Source organism: Oncorhynchus gorbuscha, linkage group LG21 (genome assembly GCF_021184085.1).
Source record: "Oncorhynchus gorbuscha isolate QuinsamMale2020 ecotype Even-year linkage group LG21, OgorEven_v1.0, whole genome shotgun sequence".
Lineage (NCBI taxonomy): Eukaryota > Metazoa > Chordata > Actinopteri > Salmoniformes > Salmonidae > Oncorhynchus > Oncorhynchus gorbuscha.
Genome location: NC_060193.1, coordinates 8,364,189 through 8,376,394, shown reverse-complemented (window position 1 = coordinate 8,376,394; position 12,206 = coordinate 8,364,189). Strand labels below are relative to the sequence as shown.

Genomic DNA, 12,206 nt, shown 5'->3' with positions numbered 1-12,206 from the left:
CATCACTCCTGTGTTCCAATGGCACGTTGTGTCAGCTAATCCAAGTTTATCATTTTAAAAAGCTAATTGATCATTAGAAAACCATTTTGCAATTATGTTAGAACAGCTGAAAACTCTTGTGCTATTTAAATAAAGAAGCAATACAACTGGCCTTCTTTAGACTAGTTGAGTATCTGGAGCATCAGCATTTGTGGGTTCGATTACAGGCTCAAAATGGCAAGAAACAAAGAACTTTCTTCTGAAACCCATCAGTCTATTCTTGTTCTGAGAAATGAAGGCTTTTCCATGCGAGAAATTGCCAAGGAACTGAAGATCTCGTACAACGCTGTGTACTACTCCCTTCACAGAACAGCGCAAACTGGCTATAACCAGAATAGAAAGAGGAATGGGACGCCCGGTGCACAACTGAGCAAGAGGACAAGTACATTAGTGTCTAGTTTGAGAAACAGACACCTCACAAGTCCTCAACTGGCAGATTTATTAAATAGTACCCTCAAAACAACCGTCTCAACGACAATAGTGAAGAGGCGAGTCCTGGACGCTGGCCTTCTAGGCAGTCCGCCAGGTCAGAGACAGTAGGGATGACCAGGGATGTTATCTGTTTAGTGAGTCCGCCAGATCAGAGACAGTCGGGATGACCAGGGATGTTCTTTTGATAAGTGCGTGAATTTCCCTGTCCTGCTAAGTATTCAAAATGTAACGAGTACCTTTTTTGGTGTCAGTGAAAATGTATATAATAGTAATATAAATAGTAAAGTACAAAGTATTTTGGGTAAATACAGACAAATATGTTGATTAAAGTACCTTGTCCCAGAGAGATTTGCACAGTTATCAAAACATCATGCCAGGGTAAGCCTACACAAAACATCATGCCAGGGTAAGCCTACACAAAACATCATGCCAGGGTGAGCCTACCCAAAACATCATGCCGGGGTAAGCCTACACAAAACATCATGCCAGGGTGAGCCTACACAAAACATAATGCCAGGGTAAGCCTACACAAAACATCATGCCAGGGTGAGCCTACACAAAACATAATGTCAGGGTAAGCCTACACAAAACACAGCCCGTATTTGAAGTGTTTCTAAAATCACCCTATGGGGAAAATGAATGTTGGTAAAACGGTTGGAACCATTTCCTTGTTTGACCGCTAGATTTGATGGGTTTTATGACTCATACTGTGGTTCTCTGGGTGTAGACAGGCTGCTGCTGTGCTCTGCTCATCATCAGATGGGGGAGGAGAGGAGGTAGGTGGCCCATGTGGGTAACCGATTAATGCAAAATTACAATACAAAAACTGCGTATTAAATACATGTGACTGGTCATTTGTTTGAGTCAGACGCCCAAGATGAAAAAATGATATTTTTTAAATGTATTATTATAGGTTTTTATCCAACCACAGGAGCCCACTGTCAACGTTAAAAATATACCGGAGAGCATAATTTACCCACAAAGGATCAATAGTTTATAAAAAAAGATTACGTTTTATCACAAGTGCATACAGGTATCAGTACCAGTCAAAAGCTTGGACAAACCTACACATTCCAGGGTTTTTCTTGATTTTTTACTATTTTCTACATTGTAGAATAATAGTGAAGATGTCAAAACTAGGAAATAACACATATGGAATCAAATGGTGGTCACACCAGGTACTGAATGGTTTTCTGATCCACGCCCCTACCCTTTGGGCCTCCTGAGTGACACGGTGGTGTAAGACACTGCATCTCAGTTCAAGTACCTGGTTCAAATCCAGGCTGTAACCCATAGGGCGGTCGCACAACTGGCCCAACGTCATCCGGGTTTGGTTGGGGTAGGCCGTCATTGTAAATAAGAATTTGTTTTTAACTGACTTGCCTAGTTAAATAAATGTTACATTTGATATATATATGTTTTCTTTTTAAGATAGCTGTGATCAACAGATGCATATCTGTATTCCCAGTCATGTGAAATCCATAGATTAGGACCTAATTAATTATTTCAATTGACTGATTTCTTTATATGAACTGTATTTTAGTATAATCTTAGAAATTGTTGCATGTTGCGTTTTATATTTTTGTTCTGTGTTGTGCTAATGACAGCCTGCAGTACCCCGGTCGGCCTTCAACTGGAGTTACCCAATGAAAGGGGGCAGCATAGAGCTAGTCTGCAACGTCATTTCCTGGAGTAGTTCAAACTGCACAAGTCGTATTCGTCTGTATAGCAGAGTGGCGCAGCGGAAGCGTGCTGGGCCCATAACCAGAGGTCGATGGATCGAAACCATCCTCTGCTAATTTTTTATCTTTCGAACAGCTTTACACAGACCTGGCAGAGGGTGCCTTTGTCTAATCAAGAGCAAAATGGATTGAAGAGGGGGAAGGAAACACTCGTTACATTTTTTGCACTTGAAAAGAGAAACTACAAAAAGAAAATCTATAACTCAAAATGAATGATGTGTTATTCAAAGACCCCATTACAATATGTATATTTGTCATTTCCTTTTATGAAAACCTTTACAACTCACAATTTCAGGAAGATGATTGGCCACATTCAGAATTATGTCCCTGTAATTGAGGATGATTGCCACTCAGTTTGCGATTCACCTCTGTGTCAATCGAAGAAATTAGAGAGGCTCTGAATTCAATGAAAAAAGGGAAATCACCTGGCCCTGATGGCCTGTCAGTTGAATTCTATAGACAGTTTTGGAAGTTACTAGAACACACTATATTTTTAATGTAATGTTTCAAGATTGCATAGAAAAGGGTGAAATGGTCTCCACTATGAAACAGGGCTTTATTTCATTGATTCCGACGCCCGATAAAGACCTTTCTCTCATTGACAATTGGAGACCAATTACTTTATTAAACATTACAAATGGATTGCTCTGGTTTATGCCAAAAGATTAAAGAAAGGAATAGATACCATTATAAATGAGACTCAAACAGGATGTATGTAGGGCCGTCACATAAACTCTAACATTCGTTTAGTGATATCTGCGTTTTCTGTGAAAAAGAGGTTGAGAATCTAACTCACTTGTTCTTTGAATATAAATTTGTGTCTGAATTTTGGGAAAACCTTGCTAAATACTTATTTACCATTATGAACACTGCCTATGTTTTTGACATGAAGGATATAATATGTTTCTGTTGCAATGATAACAGGACCATTGAAATTGTGATTTTTTAAATTATTGTTTCCAAATACTTCATACATAAACAAAAATTCCAGAATTCTATACCAAAAATACAGTTTTTTTTATTTAATTGAATTATCTGGTTAAGACTTTATCCCTAGTGAATAACAATAAGAATAACATCTTCCTAAATCTTTATAAAACATTTTTTTAGAGTGAATACAATTGCACTATAATTGTTTATTTATTATTTTTATATATTTTTTGTATGTTTTAGTAATTTCTTGTTAATACCTGTGTTTTGTTTTGTTAGACACGTTTGATGTAGCAATGTAAGTTGCTACATCAAATTAAACATGTGTCTGGAAGAGGCTATGGGGACACGCCTGGTGCCCAAATTGATGACGTCATGCAACACGAGTCGAATCGAGTGGAGATGAACGGATTCAGTTCAGTCAGTCCTCCTGATGAGCCCTTCCCAGCTAGCTAGTTTATGCTTGTGGCTAGAAACTTTTTGAATTTGAAACCTGTCTGCCGAAGTCAGGACTTGGGAAAGTGTTCAGAATCATTCAGTTTATATCGGAGTAATTGTTTTGTTTTTCGGTGGGAATCAACTCAAGTTGGCAACCACCTTAATATAACGCTGTTGTACTGATCATTCGCACCGGCTTGTCATAATGTTATCTAATTGTCACGGTGTCATCCACATAGTGACCAATACTACCTCTTGTATTTACTTCGCCACCATGGCCTTTTTTTTGCCTTTACCTCCCTTATCTCACCGCATTTGCTCACATTGTATATAGACTTATTTTTATATTGTATTATTGACTGTACGTTTGTTTTTACTCCATGTGTAACTCTTGTGTTGTTGTATCTGTCGAACTGCTTTGTTTTATCTTGGCCAGGTCGCAATTGTAAACTAGAACTTGTTCGCAACTTGCCTACCTGGTTAAATAAAGGTGAAATAAAATAAAATACTACAAGTTATTTCTTCCTCGCCCATCGTAATAACCAAGTTTTAACTAGCGCCATGCTGCTGTCAGCTAGCCAGCATAAACTATAGCTAGATAGGTTGGGCTCATCAGGACAACCGACTTTACATACTGATCCAGATCCATTCGTCTCAACGCGACTCTCAGCTGTGCGAAAAACACGTCATCAATTTGGGCACCAGGCGGGTCCTTTTTTTTTCTTCTCTCTTTTTTTTGTATTTTTATTTTATTTTATTAATATCAAATCAATACATAAAGCACACGAGGGAACACAAGCATACATAGATTACAAACAATAGACAATCGAGCTAAGGGGTACAATATCACATTACAATTACACAAGAACCTTAAGGGACATGCATATACTTACAATTCTAACAGCTTTTTTGTTAGTAGAGCATTTAACCGTCTTAAAATACAGTTACATTTATTTTTGTAGGGTACGAAAATGTGGTTTTCTGTTTGTAAATTTACATTTGTGTATATGAAATTTGGCCAAAAGAATAATGAAATTAATTACATAAAAATGTTTCAGCTAATTTCTATTTATTTCAATAGAATAAAATAAGATGAGTAAAAAAAAAAAGAGATGGGTATCGGAATACAAATGTCAATAACGTCAACAACATTCAACAATAACAAAAAGTTCATTTTGAGTATGAGTATGATTTGACCGCTTATGACAACATCACTGTGGCACAATATTGTAGGAAGCTCACAGGTCTGTTGTTCAGAGTCTGCAGATGTTTTCACGTCATTGGGAATGTGTTGTTTGCTTTTGAAGTCTCTCAGGGGTGATGACAGAATGTTCTGACTGATGTTACATACATTTAAAGAAATCTTTCTTTCCACCCGTCTTCTCATCCATTTCCACCCGTCTTCTCATCCATTTCCACCCGTCTTCTCATCCATTTCCACCCGTCTTCTCATCCATTTCCACCCGTCTTCTCATCCATATCCACCCGTCTTCTCATCCATTTCCACCCGTCTTCTCATCCATATCCACCCGTCTTCTCATCCATATCCACCCGTCTTCTCATCCATTTCCACCCGTCTTCTCATCCATATCCACCCGTCTTCTCATCCATTTCCACCAAATGCTGCTCGTTCATAGTATTGTTTGAATATTTGGGGAAATAACAATATACATTTGAATCCCGATGAGTGCATTTAAAAATATATATATAAATGCAAACTCTGTTTAAGTGAACGACAGTGTTTTTCCAGTCCCAAGTCAATATCATTCTTCATAATATCCTCTTGATAACTGCATTCTCTGGTTTTGTGCACGCTGTCACATCAGTCCCAAGTCAATATCATTCTTCATAATATCCTCTTGATAACTGCATTCTCTGGTTTTGTGCACGCTGTCACATCAGTCCCAAGCAAGTGCTGTTGTCAAGAGTGTTACAATGTGTTGCCTTCCCATTCAGTTCATACAAGAAATGAACATCTTAGATCACCCTATTACGTATTCTAAATACCCCCCAACCCCCCAATGTAGTTATCTATTTCCACTATCACTTGTCTGTACCTCGAAGTAAAGCCTGTGGTTGTATACATAAATAATATTGATACATTTCAAATATACTTTCAAGAAAACATCTCCTTGCATTTTTGTCCAAGATTATTTATCATCAATTCTGACCTATAATGGTGCTCATTCATGATTATTGATGTAATGCTGTATAGAGTAATGATATTACAGACGACTCCTCATGATGAATTGAGATCAACCTATACTTATGAACACCACTGTCTGTCAACATGTAGTTATCGTTTCTCTTTACCACTAGTCTGTAGGCTGTTTTGCACAGTATTAAACTCCCATCCAGCTGGCGGCGCTGTTGTGCGTCCCCAAGTTTGCCACCCACTAGAGCGAAGGAGTTTTAAAGATTCCTTGACTTAAACACGGAAGTAGGATTGGAAACGAGTTTACATTTTCAAGTATAGAAACACATACTGACTGAACTGAATTGGCTATACAAAGCTCATTTGTCTGAAAATGTCTGAACTACAATTGTTGCGTGTGTTTTTGAATGATCGTTTAACGGCGGCTGCTGTGGAGATTTTCGGGGCAGTTGAGAAAACGGTAGTGGAGTACCAGGAGGAGAATGATCGGCTACGGAGACTGCTGCGGATCACACCGGAGGTACCACTATGTAGAATAGGTAAGACTCGGTGGCTGTCGGTGCCATTTAAGATGAGGTAGGACGATCATTTGATTTCTGCGCATTGGCTTATTTCTGATACAGCATAGTGGATGACTCATTCATATTCCATTCACCCAGCTCAATGTAAGATCGATATGTTTAAGCTACTACATAATACTCAAATGTCACCTAATACCCGTCACGAGGTTGCTACAACCTAGCCCATGAATGAAAGAAAGTTGACAAAAATAGGTGCACACAGATCTAGAGAGAAAAATTGAGGCGACACATAAAATAAAATACCACCTTGCCTGCATCTACCTTATCTAGGGCGTAATCATTAGTCCAACAGTTGAAAACGAGAGTTTCTATTGGACAAATTTAAGTTTATCCTTGTTCCGTTTGTTTCCATTTAAGAAACGTTTTTCAACGGAGTCGGCGGAATGAATACACTTTTGATCACACACAAACACTGTTTACTCTCATAACAGCCACATACAAACAGCTCGTGGTATTTCCTTCTCGCAACTAGGAGCTCTCCTCCTCTCACCTTTTCCCTTCGCTTGTGGACTTCAATGCACAACACCAGCTGTCTATGACCAGGTGAAAAAACCTTTCCAAGCCAAACCATCATATCATAGCCTCTACACACAGCCTTCGTCCGTTGTCACCTTATTATAACGCCATTGTCAACATTACTAATATAACTAACACGTTAGTAAACCTGCTACCATCATGCAATACAGTGTACAGTCATTAAGCATTTTTAGCAGTTACTCCGGCGGGCCCCGGTGGCAATACATTCGTAAAACCAAAAGCTTACCTGGACTTGGAAGAGTTCCAGTGTTGGATAGCCAGCTAGCTAACATAGCATCCCTCTGTTTGAGCCAGGTGTTTGAGTAGGCTAAACTAGCTGGTTCGATTCTAGGCTGTATCACAACCCGGCCGTGATTGGGAATCCCATAGGGCGGCGCACAATTGGCCCAGCATTGTCCGGGTTTGGCCGGGGTAGGCAGTCCTTGTAAAATAATAATTTGTTCTTAACTGACTTGCCTAGTTAAATAAAGGTAAAATCTAATAAAGTATGTAAATCTACTGGTAGGTATATAATTCTGCTCAATTAGTAAACTGGTTAGGCAAATAGAGATCACCATTTAACAAAAACAAATGTAATACATTGTTTTTTAATGTTTCTAACGTTCATTTATCTACCTAGCTAACTAAACAACTAATTGCTCTCTCCATTTATTTATCTTTATAAATAATATATACGGCAATTCGGCTTTAAGCTGTGTAGCCGTTAAGATAAAATGAACCAATAAACAATGTATATGTATGATTAAATTGTGGTCTGTGTCATGCAATTTGAAATGGCTAGCTGAGAGAAATCAACTCCACCATATACACGTCAGTTGTGTTTGAGTGCGGGTGGAGTGTACCTCCGATTACGTCGTCACTTACTGTATCAGTCCTAACTGTAAAAATGTCCATTCTTTAATGCCTACCTCGTACCTGTGTTTGACCTGTGTAACTGTGTGATTTTTCTTTGTGTGCTTTAATCCGTAGTTCAAACGTTAATAAATGTATAATAAATATAGTTGACCACCATTATGTGGTTTAGAAATCTTGGAATGTATCATTTCAAAGAAGAAGCATTTTTATATTTGACATTTAATTAAATGCATGAAGTCCCACCAAAATGTCTGAATTCCATGGATTTTCTTATTACACAATTGTTTACGAGGAATTTTTGACCTTTTATCAATTTTAACTACCGTTGCTACTGTATAGATGACCTCTGCTCCTCCTCTCCTTCCCGCCAGACTCACTGCAGCTGTCTGTCTCTGAAGAGGACGTTCCCCCTGAGCAGCAGCATTGTGAGCAGGAGTGGAGCCCCAGTCTGGGACAGAAGGACCCAGAGATCACACTGATTAAAGAGGAACAGGAGGAACTCAGGACCAGTGAGGAGGAAGAGCAGCTTCAAGGGCTCTTTGATATGAATTACTCCATATTCACTACTTCCTGTTTGAAAAATGAATGTGATCAGAAGGACCCACTTCCATCCTTGACTCTTTCCCAAAACCAGACTGTGGATAACAGAGAGCGTGAATCTGAACCAGTGGATCCTAAACCTTTTGGCACTGTGACCCACCTAAGGGGTCTGGACATTCCCTGTTACCCTCCAGATAATCAGAACGATGCCTACAGCCACAGTTCAGCCATACGCAGCGACCCAGTAGGACTTGACAGCAGTCTACCATTTGATCTCAACCCACCATTCGGGGAAAACTCTTCCAAACTCAGCACCACATCTAGAATAACTCACCACTGCCGTGACTGTGGTGAAATGTTTGCTCTGAAAGCTGACCTGCAGAGGCATGTGACTCTCCCCAAGAAGAGACCCTGCGAATGCAGCTTCTGCAAAAAACGCTACAACTCCACCTGTAAACTGAAGGCCCATGTCCGACTCTGTGATGGTGGGAAACCCTGCACCTGCCCCTTTTGTGGCAAGACCTTCAAACAAAAAGGACATCTGTCCACTCACATGAGAATCCACACAGGAGAGAAACCATTTACCTGTGGTTACTGTGGGAAGAGCTTTATTCAGAAGGGGGACCTAAGGAGACATATCCTGACGCACACAGGAAAGAAACCATTTAGCTGTGGTTACTGTGGTAAAGGCTTCATTCGCAAAGAGCACCTAACTGCACATATACGGACTCACACAGGAGAGTAATCACATGGCTACTTACATGGTCTGTGGTAAAAAAATATATTAATTCAGAAGGTAAACCTGCTGACGCATGTGAAAAACAGAATGAAAACGCAAAGGAGAAATAAAATTAGGACAAAGATCCCCTATCAGAAGATGGGGATTAAAAGGCAGGATGTGAACAACACTCTTAGGACAGCAAAGAAAGACAGGACAAAGATCTCCTATCAGAAGATGGGGATTAAAAGGCAGGATGTGAACAACACTCTTAGGACAGCAAAGCTACTCTGGATCATTCCTGCTGTGGGTTTCAGATAAATAGATACATGATGGATTTACTTTAGTAAAATGTTTTGTGTAAATAAAGTTTGATGTCAATTAAAACATTTGATAATGAACAAACAGTAGTGCCTGTATTATGGGAATCTCACAGATCTGCTGTTCAAAGTCTTGATGTTTTCACGTCATTAGAAACAGGAATATCTGGTTATGTGTAGTAGGGTTGTTATAGCGACCATATTACCGCCACACCAACAGTCACGAGTCACGAAGGCAGTCAAATTCCACCTGACCGCTTAGTCACGGTAATTAGGCTTCTCCAAGCTCTGATGCTGCTGATAGTTATTAGTAGCCTACCAAACTTGCTAACTGCCGGGTACTCAAGTACTCTATTGTCCCTCTAATCACCATGACATCAATGCAAATGTAATCGAAAATCGAATCAAACACTTCACGAGAGCCCATGTTGCGCAATATGTCAATAAGCTAAGTAATTGCGGGAGAAAACGGTGTGATTGCCTCTACTAAAAAGAGGAGGATCCCATCAGCTTTCAAATAGGATAGGCCTACTATATTTATTTTTTTAACTTTCTACCTGGTTGCCATGAACATAAACCCCTCGCTATTTAAGGGCATATGAACATAAACCCCTGCTATTTAAGGGCATAGATGACATGTCATTTTTCCAGCTGCCCCTGTTTCGATACAGGTGCATGTTAATGGTCCATTCTAAATCAAAACAAATGTCACACATATTACTTAGTATATGCAAAGACAAGATCAAATCAAGAATAGTCTGATGGGTGACAAAATTAGCCTAACACTTGTGAATGACGCCCAGCATAAGAAACAATGCCTTTCTTTTGCGACTTGTTCAATAATAGTCACACAACCTCATGTAGCCTAGCCCATAGGCCTATATGTTTTAATAAGGTTTGTAATCACAACTAAAGTGGCCAAATAACTAATTAAAATTAAGCACAATCTACTTTCCAAGGGAAGTAAAGCCTAACTGGCATACATAAGCAGCGCGTGAGTTTCAAGTTTGCGGAAGATCATTTTCACCATTAAAAATGCACCTTTATAATAAAAGTATTACATGCATAATTGCATTTGCGGTCACTTTTGATAATGGTGTTTTCCACTAATGGAACATTCGCGCTTATAGCTTACTGCCATGTGTGCATTGCAGCACTTATAATGGGAAGCAATAGCCTGATACCATGTGTGCATTGCAGCACTTATAATGGGAAGCAATAGCCTGATACCATGTGTGCATTGCAGCACTTATAATGGGAAGAAATAGCCTAATACCATGTGTGCATTGCAGCACTTATAATGGGAAGCAATAGCCTGATACCATGTGTGCATTTCAGCACTTATAATGGGAAGCAATAGCCTGATACCATGTGTGCATTTCAGCACTTATAATGGGAAGCAATAGCCTGATACCATGTGTGCATTTCAGCACTTATAATGGGAAGCAATAGCCTGATACCATGTGTGCATTGCAGCACTTATAATGGGAAGCAATAGCCTGATACCATGTGTGCATTGCAGCACTTATAATGGGAAGAAATAGCCTGATACCATGTGTGCATTGCAGCACTTATAATGGGAAGCAATAGCCTGATACCATGTGTGCATTGCAGCACTTATAATGGGAAGCAATAGCCTGATACCATGTGTGCATTGCAGCACTTATAATGGGAAGCAATAGCCTGATACCATGTGTGCATTGCAGCACTTATAATGGGAAGCAATAGCCTGATACCATGTGTGCATTGCAGCACTTATAATGGGAAGAAATAGCCTGATAGTTTATTAAACAGTTTAAGCTAAATGTTCTGATCTGTTGTGTCAGCCACAAGTCGTTGTATTAATTTGGGATCTATCATCCCACAACTGTTCCAGACTATGTTTGGAATATTTATGTCTCGCACAGAATAAAATAGGTCGACTTTTGTACTATGGGGGATAGTAGATTGACATAGACTAGTGCTTTTGCTGTTTGTTAGGTCTACTCATCTTATTGGCTGACTTAAAGTAAATGTGGACAGTTCTTCCAATATCTTCAATATGCACCTTGGAATTGCAAAAGGACTCGCGCAGTTGCCATGTGCGCTGGAGCGAGTAGCACTCCGGGAGAAGGGCACAACGGCCACTAGCCACAAAAGGCATGGATTTTTTAGGGTGCGTTACGGCCACAAAAAGGGGATGCCGCTGTGGAATTCGAGGCATTATCAAACGCTTGTCCAATTGTGAATGAGAGACGGGTGTAGTGTTTGCAGTCTGCGCAAAAAAAAACAAAGCAGAGCTCATGCCTTTTCAAGCAACATTTTTCAAATAATCATTAGTCGCATCATGTAGCCTTAAAATGCATTAAACATATAGCCCAATGTTTGTAGAACAACTAAAGTTACATAAATAACTCTAAAGTAAGCATATACAGTTGAAGTCGGAAGTTTACATACACTTAGGTTGGAGTCATTAAAACTAGTTTTTCAACCACTCCACAAATGTCTTGTTAACAAACTACAGTTTTGGCAAGTCGGTTAGGACATCTACTTTGTGCATGACACAAGTCATTTTGCCAACAATTGTTTACAGACAGATTATTTCACATATAATTCACTGTATCACAATTCCAGTGGGTCAGGAGTTTACATACACTAAGTTGACTGTGCCTTTAAACAGCTTGGAACATTTCAGAAAATTATGTCATGGCTTTAGCAGCTTCCGATAGGCTAATTGACATAATTTAAGTCAATTGGAGGTGTACCTATGGATATATTTCAAGGCCTATCTTCAAACTCAGTGCCTCTTTGGTTGACATCATGGGAAAATCAGAAGAAATCAGCAAAGACCTCAGAAAATAATTGTAGACCTCCACAAGTCTGGTTCATCCTTGGGAGCAATTTCCAAATGCCTAAAAGTACCACTTTCATCTGTACAAA

The 12,206-nt window shown here is 39.4% G+C and overlaps 2 protein-coding genes across 2 annotated transcripts in view; both read left to right on the top strand.

The window, feature by feature from the left end:
• The window catches only part of LOC124008866 (zinc finger protein 250-like), a 69,687-nt gene that overhangs the window by 25,321 nt on the left and 32,160 nt on the right, over window positions 1-12,206 (top strand). The gene's annotated exons all lie outside the window — the stretch shown is intronic.
• Window positions 6,021-9,360, top strand: LOC124007931 (zinc finger protein 84-like). The gene is made up of 2 exons (XM_046318813.1): window positions 6,021-6,275; window positions 8,081-9,360. The coding sequence occupies exons 1-2, from the start codon at window positions 6,110-6,112 to the stop codon at window positions 8,992-8,994; spliced, it is 1,080 nt and encodes a 359-aa protein (XP_046174769.1). The 5' UTR covers window positions 6,021-6,109; the 3' UTR covers window positions 8,995-9,360.

Excerpts from the sequence above, each read along its gene's own strand:
- LOC124007931 (XM_046318813.1), top strand. The coding sequence starts at position 6,110 with ATGTCTGAACTACAATTGTTGCGTGTGTTTTTGAATGATCGTTTAACG. Across the intron at positions 6,276-8,080 it reads GGTACCACTATGTAGAATAG|ACTCACTGCAGCTGTCTGTC; the intron begins GTAAGACTCGGT and ends CCTTCCCGCCAG.